The sequence below is a fragment of the Pseudonaja textilis genome, chromosome 4, assembly GCF_049901715.1.
Source record: "Pseudonaja textilis isolate UNSWEBS1 chromosome 4, rPseTex1.2, whole genome shotgun sequence".
NCBI classification, from domain to species: domain Eukaryota; kingdom Metazoa; phylum Chordata; class Lepidosauria; order Squamata; family Elapidae; genus Pseudonaja; species Pseudonaja textilis.
The window spans coordinates 26159310-26179946 of record NC_141993.1 but is presented as its reverse complement, the minus strand read 5'-3'; the positions used below and the strand labels follow the sequence as shown (position 1 = coordinate 26179946).

Here is a 20637-nt window from a genome sequence, read left to right as displayed (position 1 = left end):
CCCCCAGTCTCTATGTGTACTTTTGGTTTTTCTTGCCTAAGTGTAGGATTTTGCTTTTCTCTACATTGAATTTCATTTTGTTAGATATGGCCCAGTGTTTTAGTCTGTCAAGATCCATCTGGATCTTGAGCCTATCTTCTTGGGTGTTAGTTATTCCTGCCAGCTTAGTATCATCTGCAAATTGGCCAAGTTCCCCTTCTATTCCCTCATCTAAGTCATTAATGAAGATATTGAAGAGTACTGGGCCTAAGATGGAACCTTTTGACACCCCACTGCTTACTTCCCTCCATGTAGACTTAGATCCATTAAGGACTCGTTGAGTACGATTTGTCAGCCAATTGTAAGTCCATCTGGTGGTGGTGTTATCTATTCCACTTTTTTCTAGCATACCAAGAAGTAGGTTGTGATCTACTTTGTCGAATGCCTTGCTGAAATCTAAGTATATTATGTCCACAGTATTTTGCGAGCCTACTAATTTAGTCACTATGTTGAAGAATGAAGTAAGATTGGTTTGGCATGATCTGTTTTTAACAAACCTGTGCTGATTGCTAGTTATTACTTTACTTGTTTCTAAATGTTGGCAGATCTGTTTTTTAATTATCTTTTCCAGTATCTTCCCAGGTATTGATGTTAGGCTGATTGGTCTATAGTTTCCTGGGTCTGTTTTTTTTCTTCTTTTTTTGAAGATGGGAACCACATCAGCTCTTTTCCAGTCCTCTGGCAGTTCCCTGGTGCTCCAGGATTTTTGAAGCTTTAAGACCTATGGATTTCAATTCCCAGAATTCCCCGGCAATGCTGGGAATTATGAGAGTTGAACTCCATGGGTCTTAAATTTTTCAAAGTTGAGAAACATTGCTTTATATTAAAGCATTCTGCAAAGTAAATATTGAGAGGTTCAATAATGAATTTTGATTAGGTTTCTCATCCTAGGCAACCTCGGGTCAACAAAGCAAGGCATATTGAATTGCAAGGAGGCGATTGTAATATAACCCTTTCAGTGCTACTTTGCACCCTAGACTGTTTCTGTGCCTCTGGATTTTAAAACAAGCGATTTATCATATGCTTGAAAGTCATCTGAATGACTGTGCAGACCTGCTATTTTTCCTGAACACAAAACTTGATTTTTGCTTGGAGGTGCTCAAGATATAACAGAAAGATATGGTTTTCCAGCAAGAGCCCTTCTCCCATCATGGGGATCAAAGGAAGAGAGCAATTGTAGGACCAATGGAGAACATGATATGCATTTTAATAGATAAATAGAATCATACATGTCCTCTAATTAATTTCCAGTATGGTTGTCCAGACAACATGATTCCTAAAGGTAGTTTGGCATGATTTAAATTGTGAATGGAAAGGCATGGGAAGTCAGCGGAATGCCTAGCAGTAGAATCCAATTAAGTGGTGGGGCGCAATAGGCAATCGGTTCAGCAAATCTTGGTGGACAGTGTGCAGGGGCCACATCAAACGAAACCCACAGATTTCCTGAAGGGACCCTCCTCTTCCTGCATTCAGAAAAGCTGCTCCTTCCTTTCCTGCAGCAAAAGCAAGTAAGTCTATGGAGATTCTCAGTCCTTCAGGTCATGGTTGTCCCAAAGGTGCTGTGATGACCCAGGGTGGGATATAAAATAAACACAGTCGTGAAAATAGGTGAAGCCCCTTTTATTCCTTCACTTTGCTTCAAAACTCCAAATATCCTTGACTGGAGACTAAAAACTCCCCAGTTACGAAAAGGAGGAAATGCCATTTAAACTAAAAATGCCTATAAATTATAAAGAGTATAAACAACACAAACCACACTGAAACAATTTAAGGGAACCAGGCAAGATTAGGGCTTGAAGACATCCACAGATATTGGAACACACACTGGGAAGGATGCCAAACTCAGAGAGGAACAACAGACTAGAGATGTTTCCACGCTTTGTTTCCAGCACTGGCCCATAGGCATGTCCATCTTTTTAACCAGTTCTCACAGCTGCAGCCCATGAAGAGGATCAAGGCCCTTTCCTCCCCCATAGACCACGCCATTCACATCTCTCCCTTATCGTCTCCTCCCTGAGTGCCCTAGGATGGAGAGGGGATGGGCCTGGGTCCTCCTCTGACTGCCCAGCCGGCCTCTGCCCTTCCCCAGCCTCCTCCTCAATCTCCGGAGCCACACTTCCACTCCCTATTGGCTGTCCCTCCTCTCCCTCAGAGTCAGTCTCCAACAGGGGCATGACGAGTGCTTTTTCCAAAGGCAATTGGACTTTGCTTTTCCTTGAAGACGTTCAACTTCTCATCCAAGAAGCTTCTTCCATTCTGACTTCTTGAATGAGAAGCAAAACGTCTTCAAGGAAAAACAAAGTTCAAAGTTGCCTCTGGAAAAAGCACCTCTGGGACGTGCAAGCCATATCTTAGGACAGAATGGGACAATTCACTGCAGCCAACTCACCATGGCCAACTTGCTGCAGGATAACTCACCATGGCCAACTTGCTACGGGGCAACTCATTGCAGGACAATTCAACAATTCAATTTAATTATTTAAAATAATTTTTAAAATATTTTAATTTTTATCATTCACATTTCCTTTTGTTCCTCCTTTGGTATTCTTTAATGATTCGATTCCACTATTTCTTCGATATTAAGGTAATGTGGAGTTGTCTCACAGCAAGTTGGCTGTGGCGAGTTGTCGTATATACGAATCTTCTACATTCTTGCCCAGGACTAAATCCCACTGTGAACTAAATCATGCTCCTTTTTAAAAAGGACTTAGGATACAAGTAGTCCTCAACATTGGACCACACAATTGAGCCCAAATTTTCTGTTGTTAAGTGAAACATTTGTGAAGTGAATTTTGCCCCCACTGTACAACCTTTCTTGCCACAGTTGTTAAGTGAATCATTGCAGTTGATAAGTCAGTAACATAGTTGTTAAGTGAATCCCTCTTCCCCGTTGATTTTGCTTGTCAAAAGGTAGTAAAAGGAAACCACGTGACCTTGGGACACTGCAACTGTCATAAGTATGAACCAGTTGCCAAGCATCTGAATCATGATCACATGATCATGGGGGGGCTACAAGGGTTGTACATTTGACAAATGGTAGTAAGTCACTTTTTTCACTGCTGTTGTATTAACTTTGAAGGGTCATTAAACAAGTGGTTGTAAACCGAGGACTAATCCTGTAATCCTTAGTTCAAGAAGGTGAGCACATCATACACAAATATTTCTACATTAATTGATATACATATGACTAATTTTTCTTGTCCTTCATACAAGTAATGTTTCTTGTCCTTTAATCTTTGGCTTTGCATTGCAGCCCTAAACATTACATAAGAGTGGTTAAATAGGAGGTGGGCAGAGTGTACAATCAATCAATCAATCAATCTATCAATCTGACAGACAAGTTATTTTCTTGCTCATTCTAAAAGCCAGTGTGGTAGACTAGCCAAGTTAAGACTACTTGTATAAAACAACTCCCCCCATTTTCCTTTTTTTTTTCTCCCTATGTGAGCGAGCCGACCCTTACTAGTTCCTCAAACTTCTCCCCTCGCGTCCCCTTTTGCTTTCGGGGTATGGATGAGGATGGGAACTAAGTCGGCGGGGATGCATTTAAGCTTCCCGCTTTTTTTTCCTCGACGGCTTGTTCCTAAGTCCCATCGTGGGGGGAGAGGAGGAGGAGGCCCTGGCCGAACGTGTGGACGGCAGACAGCGATGCTCGCTCCTCCGAGCCACTTGCTACTCCTCGTAAAGTCCTCGCTTCCCCTCCCTGCGGCGGGACAGGGCGGCAAGCTCTCCTCCGCCTCCCGCCACTTCCTCGTCGCCTCGGCCTCAGCAAGGTGCTCCCAGTCCACCCCAAACCTCGCTTCGAAGGGAAGTTAACGGCCGACCGGGGGATTCCCTATCCGGGGCCGGGTGCGGGGCTAACAGGACTGGACCGAAAGCTGCTCCTCCTCCGCCCGGCTCGTCCGCCTGATGCCCCGGGCGCTCGGCTCTCCATGCCCGGAGCCGGGGCTGGCGGGAACGACACGTTCTTCCCCTTTTTTTCGGACTTCAAGGACGCGGCCGTCCGCCTGGGGCTGAGCATCGTGGAGACGGTGGTGCTGGCGTCGATCTTCGCCCTGGCTTTGGCGGCCAACGCGGGCGCCATCCGGCTGGTGCTGCGTCGCAAAGGCCGGCTGGGCGCCGCCAGCTGCCTGGTGCTCAACCTCTTCTGCGCCGACCTGCTCTTCATCAGCGCCATCCCCGTCATCGCCGTGGTGCGCTGGACCGAGAGCTGGACCCTGGGCGAGGCCGTCTGCCACCTGCTCTTCTACCTGATGAGCCTGAGCGGCAGCGTCACCATCCTCTCCCTGGCCGCCGTCAGCCTGGAGCGGGTGGTCAGCATCGTCCGGCTCAAGCCCTCCAAGCCTTGGAAAGGACGGCTGGTGGCCGCCTGCCTGCTGGCCATCTGGGCCTTGGCGGCTCTGGCCACCCTCCCGCTCAGCCTCTTCTTCAGCGTCCAGCCGCTGCCCTCCAAGGGCCAGGTGAGTTGAACCTGGTGGTGGCAGCGACCGACCCCCTGAGTGACTGACTCAGGGGGCTGTAAGACCCCAATGGGGCAAGAAATGTGACATACAAAGGCACAACTTTATATTACCCATATCCTAAGCAACTTACTGCACCTGGGCATTTCACAGATGAACAGAGTTGGAAGGGACCATTCGAGGTCTTCTAGTCCAACTAACTGAAATATGGTGTTGGGTTTCCTGCTTCAGCAGGGGGTTGGACTAGAAGACCTCTGAGGTCCTTTCCTGCTGCACAGGCAGAAAACCCTATGCCAGGAGGGGGGAAACTTGGCTATTTTATCACTTATGGACTTCAACTCCCAGAATACCTGAGTGAGCCATAAAGGTTCCCCATCCCTGGCCTACTGGTTTTTCAGTTGTAGGGGAAATCAAGTTTTGACTTGAATGGGACTGTTTAATATACAAATGTAGGACATATAAGTCCATATAAGTGATAAAAGAGCCAAGTTTCCCTACCCCTGCCCTATGCCATTTCAGACAAATGGTTGTTGTCCAAACTCTTCTTAAAAACTTCTAGTGTTGGAAGTTTTCTTTCTTTCGTTCTTCTTTTTCTCTAGTTATCTTCTCAGCGTCACCAGTGCTGTTTTTCTTGCTCTCCTCCATTTCTCCACGCATCAGCCAAGTCAAGACTGTTAAGTGACTTCGGGGCTGTGTGTGGATTAGAACTGTGATCGCCCTCTGTTAAGGTTGGGGCTTAGCAACATTCCAAATGGCTCAGTAGATTTCACTTAGAGACCTTACTAGATTTCACTTGGAGACCTTACTAGATTTCACTTGGAAACCTTAGTAGATTTCAACTTGCAACTTAGTAGATTTCACTTGGAGACCTTAGTAGATTTCACTTGGAGACCTTAGTAGATTTCAACTTGCAACTTAGTAGATTTTACTTGGAGACCTTAGTAGATTTCACTTGGAGACCTTAGTAGATTTCAACTTGCAACTTAGTAGATTTCACTTGGAGACCTTAGTAGATTTCAACTTGTAACTTAGTAGATTTCACTTGGAGACCAGGCCCATCTCAGAGATATTTAAGCAGAAGCGAAGGAGCTATCTGTCTATCAGATGGGCTATAGCAGAGGTCTCCAAACTTGGCAACTTTAAGACTTGTGGACTTTGACTCTCAGAATTCCTCAGCCAGCTATGAATTCTGAGAGCTGAAGTCCACAAGTCTTAAAGTTTGCCTATTTGGGGATCCCTGGGCTACAGTTTCATCCTGTGTTGTGGTTCACAAGCCTGACTCAATAATCTTCAATGTCCCTTCAAAATCACCCTATCATTAGTAGGATAAGGCTGCTCACGACAGTCTGCCTTACATACTATATTGCACAAAATTCCAAAAGTTTCGGGGGAGCAAGAACATTCAACAGACTCCAGGATGTTGAATGCTCAGGGTATACTTTGGGAACAGGCTACAGCTAAATTGGGGTTGCAAGCTGCTTTGCCTGGATCACTCTGTCCCTACATCACCAACCGGCCATGTGTCTGTCTCAGAGCATGCCAGACGTCCTGCGTGTTGAGCACAGTAACCAAGCATCCTGCTTGGCAGAGGGATGATCTTCTCTATGCATCTGCTGCCAATTTATTGTGTTTCTTTGCTAAATGTATAGAGCAGAGGTCTTCAAACTTGACAGCTTGAAGACTTGTGGACTTCAACTCCCAGAATTCCACCTCCAGTCATGTTAGCTGAGGAATTCTGGGAGTTGAAGTCCACAAGTCTTAAACTTGCCAACCTTGGTATAGAGGGTGAAGTCCTTTGCATGTGCAGCAAAGAAATAAACAGGAGATGGAAGCAGGGTTCAGTTCATCTATTAGAGTAGAATAGAAGATGGAAGGGACCTTGGAGGTCTTCTAGTCCAGCCCCTGCTCAAGCAGGAGAACCTATACAATCTTAGACAAGTGACTGTCCAGCCTCTTCTTAACCAGCCTGAGTTTCTGCATTAGCTCTGCAAGGAGATTCATCAACTTCCATTCATCATCAAACCAGAAAGAAACAACTTTCTTCTTCTGTTGCATTGCAGACTTTTTGTTTCTTTTCTGGGTATTTGACATCTCATAACTTCTCCATGGGATGCTTGGGCTTCTGAAGGACAAGTAAAATTCTCCATGTTTTTGAAAATAGTCTACTATATGTTGGCCTCGCTGGGGAAAATAAGTTTATTTCCCCAGCTTACTACAGGATAGAGAAGGGGTCTCCAACCTTGGCAACTTTAAGATTTGTGGACTTCAACTTTAAGACTTGTGGAGCTAAACTCCACAAGTCTTAAAGCTGCCAAGGTTGGAGACCCCTGGTATAGAGGAACAGTGAATGGATAAACAAGCCTCTTTTTGCACCTCTTTTCTTGCAATGTGGTCACTTACCTACAAGACATTCTTAGTTCCCATGCCAGCCAAAACAAGCTTCCCACAATGAGGCAGCAGATCACCTGGTTCTTGCTAGATCAGGATGCAGGGGTGACTCTGCATTTTGATCTGACAGGTTTCCTGCTATGGAGATCCCAGATTCCAATTTGGAACAGGAGAACCATGTGGAGGATGCCGAAAGAGAGTAAAAATCTCAGTTAAAGGAAACTTCTTAAATACAGGTTATGAATCTCTGCCTCTCCTGGGAGAGTACAAATAACATTATGGAGTAGCATGCGTGTCAAGTAAACTCAATTTGATGGCTTTTCCTTTCGTCTCTTCTTGTGTGGCCAGGATGAGAAAGAAGCCAACTTTATGCACCAGTCACAAGCTCCAGTCCAAGTTTGATTTTATGATTTCAAAAACAGAGTACTCAGCTTGAGAAAGACACGAGGGATCGATTTTTATTTTCTAACAGAAGGGGGTGAAATTTGCAGGCCCAGACTTGCTTCTGGGGGGGGATAAACCTTGCCTTTACCTGTGAGTTTGGGAGAGATTTATATTAAATTTTCAGGCATAGATGCTTCTCCTCAGAAGATAAAAACTGCCATGCTCCAGGAACGCAGAAAGATATGTTCCTGCCCCCCAGTCTTTCTAACAAATAAGGGAGGAAACATGCCAAATTATAGTTACCAATTACAAATAGGGATGCAGAGACCTTGAAGCTATGTACCTTTCTATGTCTTTTTTCCAAGACAGTTAATGCTGTAATTACTGTTTTTGGATAGAATTAGAGAATCACAGGCAAACACCTTCTCAAGATACTGTGATTGGAAAACCTCTGATAAATCACTCCGTAGAATTTGAAGGTATACTTGTCAATTGCTTACGTTCAACCAACTTCCTTCCATCTCTTCCCATCCCATCATTTTAAATGTAATGTTTCTCCCCCATCCTGGAAACCTCTATGATTTTGTGGGGCTCTGAAAATGCCAGTATATATACAAAAGTGCCCTGGATGTTTTTATTCAGTTTGGTTTACTTAATAGAGATTCTAGTTTATCTCTGGAGCTGAATTCAATTCAGAGAATTTCTCTCTTTTATCTATCATCTACTTATCATCTATCTGTCTGCTATCCTATCTATCTATCCATCCATCCATCATATATCTATTTCAATTGTGCTTCCCCTGAAATATATTAAAAGTTCTGTAGCATAGAGCATCCTGTTCCCTTGGAGCATTGGAACAGCTTGCCCTCGGAAGTTGTGGGGGTGTCATCACTGGAGGCTTTTAAGAAGAGATTGGACTGCCAGTTGTCAGAAATGGTATAGGGTCTCCTGCTTGGGCGGAGGGTTGGAGTAGATGACCTACAAGGTCCCTTCCAACTCTGATTATCCGTTAATACGTTACAGAGGCCAAAATTGTAAGCTGTTCTCCATTCAGATCCTGCTATAAAACAAGGCCAATTACTTAGTTCTGAAGTCAACTGTATTTGTTTGGAAGGATTGGTGAGATTATTAATTTTAAATACCTGGAAAAGTGTGTAAAGATGGGATACTGTGACCATGAATTGATTGAAACTGGAACAAGACACAGGAAAGTCATTTGAGATTGACCTTGCTTTTCATTTTTGGAATAGATTAAAAAGCTTCCATATGACAAAGCTATTTGCTAATAGCACACAATACATTTATCAGCTGCTGTGTTACATTTTTTGTTTGTTTATGCTTATTGCATTTTATTGTTCCGATCATAATCTGCTTTGATGTGTTGGCTGGAGAGCAGTTAAAGAATGATTCAAATCATAAATGCCTTCATTATCCTAATGAGGTTAATGATCTTTAGGCAATTACAGTAAATAAAGGAAAGATCTATGACAGAAAAAAAAAGTGTGACAGTTGGGGAGATTCATTCACAGCGAACAAATCCCCTCTGTTTTCTTGTTCAGATCCAAGCAAAATATTACATATTGGCCCTAAAATATAAATGTGGCATTTCAAATTGGAGAGCTCAGTTTTGTTCACCCCAAAGTAAGACTGACGTTAGCTGCTTATTACCAGGTTCACGGAGTACTTTACAGTCCTAAGAGTACATAGTGTAGGCGTTTCAAAAAGATTGCGTAGGCTTTGATTTAGTGATTTTGAGTTAGGCTCTATCTTGATCATCTTGCAACGAGTGAGCAAACAAAGACAAAGAAGGAAGAAACTCTCTCTCTGACTGAATAATTAAGGTATAAAGAATAAAACTGGAGGAAAGTTGAATAGAGCAAGATCTGGGAAGATCCATAAAGACAGGGGTGGGCTTCAAATGTTTTAGCAAAGGGTTCTCTGCCCGGTTGCTGCGCGGGCGTGACCATGGTGGGCATGGCTTAGTTGGCCTCCTGCACCATAGCGGGGAGGCTTTTTTGCTTTCCTTCGAGCCTCTTGGAGGGTGAAAACGGCCTCCTCGGGCTCCGGAGGCTCTCTGGAAGCCGGAAACAGGCCCATTTCCGGCCTTCCTAAATTTCCAAGAGGCCCATTTTTCACCCTCGAGCCTCTGTGCATGCCCTGCACTTACCTGCATCCAAAATGGGCCACATGGGGGCTCCTGGGAGGGGAGGGGTGGGCGGGGCCAGCCAGGAGTGGGATTTGGGGGTTAGCTAGGGGCTCTCCCAAACTCCTGCGAACCCCCAGCAGCCCACCCCTGCGTAAAGATCATGGATCAGCATTTCCTCAGCAAAAGCAGGATTGAAGTAAACATTCTTCAGCCTCTGAATCTCACGGTTTAAAGTTGCTGGAGCTCCCATCAACCAGGTTGTTAAACAGGCTTCAAATAAAATGGCCCCTGAGTTGAGCTTGATTTTTGTGGTGACTCCAAGGAGACCACCTCACAGTTGTCCTGGCAACAGCATGGACATGATTTGCCATTTCTTTCCTCTAGGCCAGGGGTGGCTAAACTTTTTTGGCTCCTGTGCCAAAAAGTGTGTGCGCACTTGTGCTTCTGCACTCACATGCCAGCACCCAGAAGGCAATGTGTCCCCTATGCATGGGCGTGCAATCTCCCCGCAACTGCCCCCTTACCTGCACTGCTCCTCACAGCTGATTTTCAGCCGGTTTGAGGCCTTTTTCAGTATCACAGAGGCTTGAATAAAGCCTCTGCAGGCTTTGCAGGACGAATAATAGGCCCATTTTGTCACTTTTGGTATTACAGGAAGTGACAAAACAGGCCTATTATCCATCCTGCAGAGGCTTTTTTCAAGCCCCTGGGAGGCCGAAAAAGGCCTCAAACCAACCAAAAATCAGCTGTGAGTTACGTGCATGCACAGTGAGCAAAGTTTGCCTGCGGCTTGAGTGCGGGCACAAATGGCTCTGCGTGCCATCTGTAGCACGCATGCCATAGGTTCGCCATCATGGCTCTAGGCTTTGCTTATAGACCTGGACTTAGTTTACGGCAGAGGTCTCAAAACTTGACAACTTTAAGACTTGTGGCTTTCAACTCCCAGCTGGCTGGAGAATTCTGGGAGTTAGTCCACAAGTCCTAAAGTTGCCAAGTTTGGGGACCCCTAGTCTGCAGTTCTGCAATTTCTTGGTGGTCTCCCATCCAGGATCTATCTAGATCCAGTCCTGATTAGTTTAATGTGACCATACTCAGCTTTGCATATAGATTTAAGCCTGATCAGAAGCAAATAGTCTCTCTGGACACAATCCTTTAAAACAATGAAATGTCATCTCCAGACATTCAAAGATGGCCACCTCAACTGGATACTGAGAGGTGTGGACTTTAAAAAGCTACATTTTAGAAGCAGAATAAAAATTTAAGGGTCCTTAAACATTTCTGAATGCAGAAATATACCAGGATGCAAATAGGGACTGATTTTATATTAAGGAAGAAAAATATTTCCACAAAAAAAAAATTTCCTTTGTGTGAGGGGGGCTGAGTGTGGTATCCAGACTTCATTGTGTTTATAACAGAAAAATTGACATTCCTAACTAATTTGATCAATTGGTGTTAGTATATCTGCTTTATACCTGTCCACTAATAGATGCCAAAGGTTGACATCATTTGTTTTTCCTTTGGTGACCAATACTTTTGTTGTTGTTATTTTATTTGCAAAAGAAAAAGGCAAAACCTTTTTATGTTGTATTTAGTCAATTTTATTCAACAGTAAGGAACTTTCCCATGCAATAGGGAAGAATAGAACGAATTTTGTTAACCATTAAAGAAAATAATTAGAGTGAAGCTATTTTAATTCTTTTTGACAGAATATATGTTCCCCTATATTTTTAGACCTGATAAAAAAAATAAAAGCAATTCTAATTTTTCAGGTCCATTTCTTGATTTTATGTTGGATTAAGACTGAAAATGTTCATGAATCCAAACCACTTTTTCTAGTTAAATTCTCCAGAGACCATAGAGAGGAATAAGGGCACAATATGATAAAAGTGTCTTGTAGCACAATATCATGTAAAAGGTGGCAACACCTTTCTCAAATCCTTACTTTGCTTTGACCAAGCTTAATAAAAGCTATTAGTTCAAGGCTGATTCTAGATGACCAATAGGTGGCAGCAAAGTCAGAACTTTTAGGGTTTTCTGTGTCTCTGCTGACATCTAGAGCTCAACTACCTTTTTGCAGTGCAAATCTAGGAGGCCTAAAATACTGTTGTGTGCAGCAGGCTACAACCTTCATGAGTATTATACTTCTACAGCCAATTAAGCCAATCATGTTAGTAATTAATCCCAGGTTTCTGACTTCTGACCCTCCAACAAGCCTGGATTTGCAAAACAAGGAAAATCACGATATTCAGATCTGGTTTGTAAACTGTGTGACAATTTAGGAAGTACAGATAATCCTCAACTTACAACTGTTTGTTTAGCTACTGTTCAAAGTTACAACGGCATTGAAAACAGTGACTTATGACTGGTCCTTGCAAGCATGACCGTTGCAGCACATGATCCAAATTTGAACACTTAACAACCCACATCTATTTACAACCATTGCAACATCCAGGGGTCATGTGAACACCGTTTGTGACCTTCCCAGCTGGCTTCCAATGAGGAAAGCTGGATTCACCTGAATAATCTCATGATTCACTTAAAAGTTGCAGTGGTTTGTTTCACAACTGTGGCAAAATGGTTGTAACATTGGGCATGGCACACTTAACAACTGCCTTGCTTAGCAACAGAAAGTCTACTCCCAATTGTGACTGTAAATTGAAGATTATCTGTAGGGTGATATGGGCTAGATTTCTGACTACTTTACACAGGCAATGCTGGCTGGAGGAACCAATCCCATAGAAGTGGCCTTTAACTTGTTGATCTTGAAATGGGCTTCTTTGAAATGTTGGGTTACATTACCCATGAATGCTGCCACTGCCAGTGATCCTATAGATCGGGGGTCCCCAATCACCGGTCTCTGGACTGGCACCGGTCCATGGTATGCCAGAAACCGAGTCGCACAAACAAACTAAGCTTCATCCACAGGATGCAGGCAGCACACGAAACCACACCCCCTCTGGTCCGCGGGAAAATATATCTCCACGGAACTGGTCCCTGGTGCTGCAAAGGTTGAGGGCCACTGCTATAGATGTTACTGAATCACAAACCCCACAGCTCTTCATCATTAGCTTAGCTGGTTGGGATTTCTGGGAGTTGTAGTCCAGCAATACTTTAACTACACTTTCTTTTAAAAAAAAACTCTCCCTCATGTTTTTAACTTTGGCATTTATAAGAAAATATGGAATATACAAAAATGTGCAGAAATGTACGTGTTATGATGAACTTATAATTAGATGTTATAAAAGTCTTTGCTTTCCTGTGCTTGAGCAGTATTGTTATATCTAACAGGCAAAAACGAGATGAGAAATCACTCGATGGCAAGAAAGCGTTAGAGCAGGGTTCCCCAACCTCCAGGCCACGCCCCGCTACCAGGCTGTGGCCTATCTGGAACTGGGCTGCGTGAGCAGCTGGCTGGCGTATATCCGCAGCTCAACTTGTGCAACTGGCAGGCCGGTGTGCGCATGAGCAGCTCGACTTGCACAAGCAGTGGCAGCAGGCTGGTTCCCCTCTCCCCCACCCCAATGGGCCGCCAGACCATAGAGTTCAGGGACCACTGAGTTTTCTGTTTCTCTTTGCTGCCACCAAGTGGTCATCTCGATTTTTGCTGCCAAATACGATAGCCTTGTTCTTTTGAAGATTTGATGTAGTACTTTCCTAAAGAAACAGGCTTCCCTATAGAACTGCAAGCTGTGTAGGCCATAAGATGAAACAGGAAACAATACAGGTAGTCCTCGACTTATAACAGTTCATTCAGTGACCGTTCAAAGTTACAATGGCACTGAAAAAAAAGTGACTTACGACCATTTTTCACACTTATGACCGTTGCCGCATCCCCATGGTCCCATGGCTTATATTCATATCCTTGACAACTGATTCCCCTTTATGACGGTTGCAATGTCCTTGGAGTCACGTGATTCCTTTTTGTGACCTTCTGACGAGCAAGGTCAATGGGGAAACCATATTCACTCAACAACCCTATTACTAATTTAAAAATTGCAGCAATTCACTTAATGACTGTGGTGAGAAAAGTTGTAAAATGGGGCAAACTCACTTAACAAATTTCTCACTTAACAACATAAATTTTGGGCTTGGTTGTGGTCATAAGTTGGGGACTACCTGTAATCATCAGGGAATAAGTATGTATCGTCTTTCACGTCTAACCTGCAGCTGTTATTAACGTAGCAGGATTGAGCTCATAACTTCTAATGTTTGCCAAGCTATTCAGTTCCATTGATACGACACTTTGGTTTAATTTTCCTTAGGCGTTGATACACCTTTATTTGGACACACACCATTATTTACCATCATAAATAATAATGTAATCATTAGCTGTGTCATAGCTTATATTTGGTGAGTGATTATGTCACACGGAAGAGTACGATGAATTTTTCTGAAAGGCCATGTTGAAAATCCAATGAAGTGTTTATGTAGGTTTTGTTCTTTGCTTACAGGAAGTGTATATCTGCACCTTGGTTTGGCCCAGCATTGCAGGAGAAATTGCTTGGGATGTCTCCTTTGCCACCACGATCTTCCTTGTACCAGGATTGGTCATTGTAATTAGTTATTCAAAGATTTTACAGGTATTTTAATACACACACACACACACACACACACACACACACAAACATAAAACCTCAAGAATATTTTGGATTTTCATTTTAGCAGACTGCAAGAATATTCACTGAAGGAAGTTGATAATGCAACAAGCAACACACAATTGACTTTTTAATATTCTTAATCATGTCAGCAACATAAGAACCAGAGGTGGTATTCAGCAAGTTCTGACCAGTTCCGGAGAACCGGTGGTGGAAATTTGGAGTAGTTTGGAGACCCAGCAAATACCACCCCTGACTGGATATTTTACAGTATCCTTCCCCTCCCACGCCCACCAAACCACGCCCACAGAACCGGTAGTAAGAAACTTGAATCCCACCATTGATAAGAACATAAATCAGACCCCATCTAAGTCTAATAACAGAGTAACAGAGCTGGAAGGGACCTTGGAAATCTTCTAGTCCGGCAGCCCCCAACCTTTTGGGCACTGGGGACCAGTTCCGTGGAAAGAAGTTTTTCCGTGTACCGAGGGAGGTGTGGTTTCGTGTGATGCCTGCATCCCACAGATGGGGCTTCGCTAGTTTTCACGGCCCGGTTTCTGACATGCAGCGGCCTGTTTCTGGTCCATGGACCAGGGGTTGGGGACCCCTGTTTTAGTCCAACTTCCTGCTCGGGCAAAAAGCCCTATACTAGCAATGGCTAACCTTTCCAGCAAGTGCCCTAAATGCAATGTATGCATGTCCTCCACACATGCGCCCGCCCCCATGCTTGTGTGCACATCCCATGCATGCATCCCACTCCTCCGCATGCGCCCCTGCATGCATCCTGCTCCCCCCGCATGTGAGGCAGAGCCGAAGACCAGCTGGCTGGTAGGGGGCACATGCGCATGCATGGCAAAGCTGAGCTGGGGTGATGGCTCACGTGCCCTCAGGGTTTTGCGTGCCACCTGTGGCATGTGTGCCATAGGTTCACCATCACGGCCCTATGCCATTTCAGACAAATGGTTGTATCTCTTAAAGACTCATGGTTGTATCTCTTAAAGACCAATCTCTTAAAAACTTCCAGTGTTGGAGTAGCCACAACTTCTGGAGGCCAGTCGTTCCACTGATGAATTGTTTAACTGTCAGGAAATAAGTTTAACAGTCTATTCTCATGGTGACCAACCAATTCCAAAAGGAAGTCTATTAGTCTCCCTGCAGATGGTGCATGTCAGAGGTGGGTATTCAGCAGGTTCTGACCAGTTCTGGAGAACCGGTAGCGGAAATTTTGAGTAGTTCGGAGAACCGGCAAATACCACCTCTGACTGGAGACTTTATAGTATCCTTCCCCTGCCACGCCCACCAAGCCACGCCCACAGAACCGGTAGTAAAACAATTTGAATCCCACCACTGGTCCATGTTGTTGTGGAGGCCAATAACCAATAGCTCCTCCTGACTTTGTGAATCATCACAACTCTTTTCTGAGTTGACACCCAACTCCACCTCTCCGCATAGCAAATTCCAAAGTGACAAATGGGAGGGACATTTATTTATTCAACCTAACAACCTTATTGCGATGGAACTAGAAATACAACATACACTTAAAACTGTAATGTAAAAACAGAAAAAGAACACCTCAACGCATGAGCTTATAATATAAAAATCAATATATCAGAATGGAGAGAACAACTGCTAAATGTGGGAAAAGTTAAGTTTTCAGCTTCTACCTCAAAGCCGAGAGACCAGAAGTTAGGTGTGGTTTGAGCAATAAAGGAATTGCTGTGTAGGAAGTGAATTTGAAATGAAGCTGCTCAATCTGTGTTTGTAAGCTCGGTAGATTTAAGAGTAAGCAGGAAATCTTTTAACCCCTGGTTGGATTCCAAGCCAGATCTGGGTGACAAAAACCAGACAGCTGGTAGATGGCAGCAAAGGGATATAGCAGACACACAGATCAAACTTTAATACAATCATAGACCAACGCAGTAAAAAAGCACTTGCTCTCTGCTATTTCTGAAATCCCAGATCTTGTGGCCAACATTTGGGTTTTAAAGGGCATAATATACATCTTAAATTAAGTCCAAACCAGGCTGGTAATCAGTGCAGCTGACTTAATCGTTGCTGTATATGCCTTGATCTCTTACATCCAGTTAGGACTGTTGATGTTCCCAACATATAGGTAAGGTAGAAGCCTAAAGAAGGCTGTTGTAGCTGAAGCTGCTGCTTTTAACAAATGCCCCAAGTGGATTTTTTAATTTAAAGTGAGTCATTTAAGCAGTCTTTAGGACTTTAGTCTTTAGGACTTTAAGAGCTGTGATGGTGCAGTGGTTAGAATGCAGTACTGCAGGCTACTTCTGCTGACTGCCAGCAATTCGACAGTTCGATTCTGACTGGCTCAAGGTTGACTCAGCTTTCCATCCTTCCGAGGTGGGTAAAATGAGGACCCAGATTGTTGAGGGCAATAGGCTGACTCTGTAAAACCGTTCAGAGAGGGCTGTATACAAGTTTAACTGCTATTGCTATTCTGTTTTTCTGCCCAAATAAAGGAATAGCCAAATGAGAGACCATCCTGGCTGGATTTGCTGAAACTGTAGTCCAGCAACTCACGGAACACCACAGTTTTCCAACTTATAATGTACAGCATCTTTAGTGATTCTAATATTGAGAAGGGACCTCTTCTCCCTTTTCTGTCATATCAAATATTTTCCTAGGCAGTCTAAACATTTTTCAAATGCTTGAAATGTCGTATCCTACCTGTTTAGAATGGAAGTTTTCTTATTCTTTCTGCAGGAAAAAAATTATGACCAGAATCTAGTATGACATCATATAGCTAATCCTCAACTTATCGTCATTCGTTTAACAACCTTTCAAAGTTGTACCATCATGGAAGAAAGGGCCTTGCAAACGGTCCTCGCACTTGCGACTGTTGCAAGCAGCATTCCACGGTCACATGATCATAATTTAGGCACTTGGCTAATGGCATGTATTTACGATGGTTGCAGCATCCGAGGGTCATGTGACTGATGCTTGTAACTTCCCAGTTGATTTCTGACAAGCAAAGTCAATGGGAGGAAGCTAGATTTGCTTAACGGCAGCATGATTTGCTTAGCGACTGCAGTGATTTGCCTAACGGTGGCAAAATTGGTCATCAAATCAGACACAACTCCCTTAACAGCCATCTTACTTAGCCCCAACTGTAATTATAAGTCGACAACTACCTGTAAAGGAATGGACTTCTTTATAGGGCTCTCATATCTAATTGGCAGAAATCCAGACTGCCAGTAGATGGCAGCAGGTATGCAGAAAATGGACAATTTGCTGTCAGCTATGATCACTTCAATGTTTGCAGCCCAGATATGGTAGCTGAGTCAGAATTCCACAGATTCTGAGTCTCTATTCCTAATTAATCATATCAATCTAAATCATCTTTTTTTTTGTCGATATAGCATAATATGTCTCAATTCTTTCATATTGACTTCATCAATATCAGAGGCTGGGTCTGAAGTTCACACACGAAATGAACCCTAATACTATGTTGATATAAGCTTGATAGGTGTGATAAGACCTATTTAATGCTACATTATTGCCATGGCTGCAGTAGTACTGTGGACGTGAATTCTTTTCTGATCCACATTCCATCAAGATTCCTCAGCCACCATAATTTGAGCTTCAGGGTAACAAATCAGGAAATGGTGGAACTAGTCCACGCCGGCCCCCCGGGCAGCAGAAGTTGAGAGACCACATGGTGGGACCCTCCCCCCGCCAGCTGTTTAATCTTTGACGCCTCAATAGCATGTTCTCCGTTGCAGTTATGCACAATAAATTATTAAATGATCTATTGTGCATAGTATAACAGGCTGCCTTTCCATCAATTCTAGTGAAATAACATCTTTCAGCCACAGAGTGGTCAATGCCCGGAACGCCCTACCCGACTCCGTTGTTACAGCCTCAACCCCTCACAGCTTCAACCTCAAACTGTCTACCGTGGACCTCGCCCCATTCCTAAGAGGTCCTAAAGGGGGCGTGCATAAGCGCACCAGCATGCCTACTGTCCCTGTCTTAGCTTCCCCGTTTATCTGTATTTACTTCCTTTGTTCTTGTTTATGTTCCTACCTATATTTGTTATCTTGTACATGTTTGACAAACAAATAAAATAAAATAAATAAAATACTTCAGTTGCTGGGACCAGCCATCTTTCATCCTTTGTCCCACATCTTGGGCCAGTCCTGTATTCTCCCCATTTTTTTTTTGTCACCTTGAACTCACCTCAAGAAAATTCTGTGAGCTTGCAGGCGGTCTGGAAAATACAGGTTAGTCCTCGACATAACAACGTGCAGTTGAGCCCGCAATCTATATTGCTAAGTGAGATGTTTGTTAAGTGAGTTTTGCCTCATTTTATGACCTTTCTTGCCACAGTTGTTAAGTGAATCTGGCTTTCCCATAGACTTTGCTTGTCAGAAGGTCGCAAAAGGACACAAAAGGACCCCAGGACACTGCAATTGTCATACATATGAGACAGTTGATAAACAACTGAAGTTTGATCAGGCAACCATGGGGATGCTGCAACAATCATAAGTGCGAAAAGTGGTCAGAAGTGACTTTTTTTTCAATGCCGTTATAACTTTGAATGGTCACTGAATGAACCTTTGTAATGTACCTGTGTATATATATATATTTAGAAAAGATTAAGAAATCCTAAACATGAATTTTTTGAAACCTTTTCATAGAGAACAAAGGCAGGTCTCAAGGCTTAACTTTCCACTGTGTTTCAATTGCAGATCGCCAAGGCCTCAAGGAGACGCCTGCAGGTGGGCATGGCCTACTCCCAGAAGCATCATATTCGCATTTCCCAGCAAGATTTCAAATTATTTCGGACTCTGTTTCTCCTCATGATTTCCTTCTTTGTCATGTGGAGCCCCATCATCATCACCATTCTCCTCATTTTAGTACAGAAGTTTCAACCGGATGTGAACATTGCGTCGTTTGTTTTCTTCTGGATAATGACGTTCACATTTTCCAATTCAATCATCAACCCGGTCTTATACAATATAGTCCAATTTAAACATGGTTGGAGGCAAATCTTTTTCTGTTGCCAAAATCCCCTTGGGAAAAAAGATACTACAACGGACATGTCTGTGAAGCAACAAAACCAGAAACATTTCACCGTAGCTGTTATCACCAGATAACCGTATGGTATTCCTCATGAGAAGAAGGTCAACAGTTTTTAAGAACTGGAGTAAGCAGTTGAGAAAACAATTTGTACAGACAGTTGTGGTTTTGTTTACTTTGGTAAGAAACATGGATGAATAAATCTGATAGCAATAAATGTGCATTAAAACAGTTTAGCTGGGAACATCTCCTTACAATACCATCCTAAAATAATTAAAATAATGATTTCTTCAGGATCTTAAAATCTCCTTGTGTATATCCGTGACTTAACAACAGGTTCATACAGGACTGTTGATTTCATAAGAGTAAGTATAAACTGGAATAAAGGGCCAGCTACTGGGCGTTTTCACCACTTAAGTAGGACTATACCTCTTTTAACATGCCTGATTTCCTTTCGAATGGTGTTTGTCATCCTTGACAACTTTAAATTGTATGGATTACAACTCTTAGAATTCCCCAGTTGAAGTCCACACAAGTTGAAGTTACCAACATTGAGAAACACTGCTCTACCGGTAGGAAGTCACAATAAGAATTTCTAACCACATATTTATTTTCATTGATGGCTATCGAGAATGAAAGAATCAATTCCTGATTGCTCTGTTCTTGAGCCTGACTGCTGACTGATTCTTTGTTTAAAGAGACTTTTTAATTGCTCTATTTTGTAGGAACTAATAGCAGCCTGGCCAATCAGGAACCAGTTCTCTTGGAATTTCTTTAAACTGGACCGTTGAGAAATCTATCTAGAAGACAAATCAATCAAGAACCAGTTTTCTGAGACTCCTGTGACATGGGCCAATCAAACGTCAGTTTAAAAAGCTTCAAATACAATTGCCCAAGTGGTGTTCTGTGTTTACTTTTCTGTAAGCTGTTGCGAAGTCCTCAACGAAGTCTTCAATTTTCCCATGTATTTTACCAGGAACACTAACCCTAACCCTTCTAAGCATACTAACCCTCCTAAACTTCATGAAGGCCTAACCCTAACCCTAAGTGGATTTTCCCGCCAATGGGATTTTTTTGTGTATTTTACCAAGAAATGTACATGAGCCAGACTTGAAACGTAAGTACCCTCCTAAACACACCTATGCACCCCAAATTTATTTGGTATGTCCATTTTTCTTTCCAAATTGATGGTGGCTTAACCCTAACCTTAAGTGGATTTTCCTGCCAATGGGATTTTTCCATGTATTTTACCAAGGAACATACATAAGCCAGACTCAAAAAAATAAATGCTCTCCTAAACATACCCCTGCACTCCTAATTCATTGGCGATGTCAATTTTTCTGTCCAAATTCATGGAAACTTAACCCTAATCCTAAATGGATTTTCCTGTCAATGGGATGTCCATTAAACTTTGACTCTTGGTCTTTATGATTGTATTTGAACCCTAGAGTTGGCAGATCTGGCAAGAAGTTCTTAGGGTAGTGTGGGGATTACCTACAGAGGTGAGTGCAGAGAACATACAGATAAATTGGGGTGAGAAGACAAAGAGTATCTTAAAATATTAATCCTACTAAGCAGATGT

At 43.1% G+C, this 20637-nt stretch overlaps 1 protein-coding gene across 2 annotated transcripts; it reads left to right on the top strand.

Annotated features, from left to right (window-relative positions):
• Window positions 1–3651: 3651 nt before the first annotated feature.
• On the top strand, window positions 3652–19287 carry FFAR4 (free fatty acid receptor 4). 2 transcript variants are annotated; one of them, XM_026710597.2, is made up of 3 exons: window positions 3652–4499; window positions 13869–13997; window positions 18725–19287. In XM_026710597.2, the coding sequence occupies exons 1-3, from the start codon at window positions 3972–3974 to the stop codon at window positions 19130–19132; spliced, it is 1065 nt and encodes a 354-aa protein (XP_026566382.1). In that variant the 5' UTR covers window positions 3652–3971; the 3' UTR covers window positions 19133–19287. The 2 variants fall into 2 exon arrangements, with proteins under 2 accessions (XP_026566382.1, XP_087788563.1); XM_087932437.1 differs by lacking the exon at window positions 13869–13997.
• Window positions 19288–20637: the final 1350 nt, after the last annotated feature.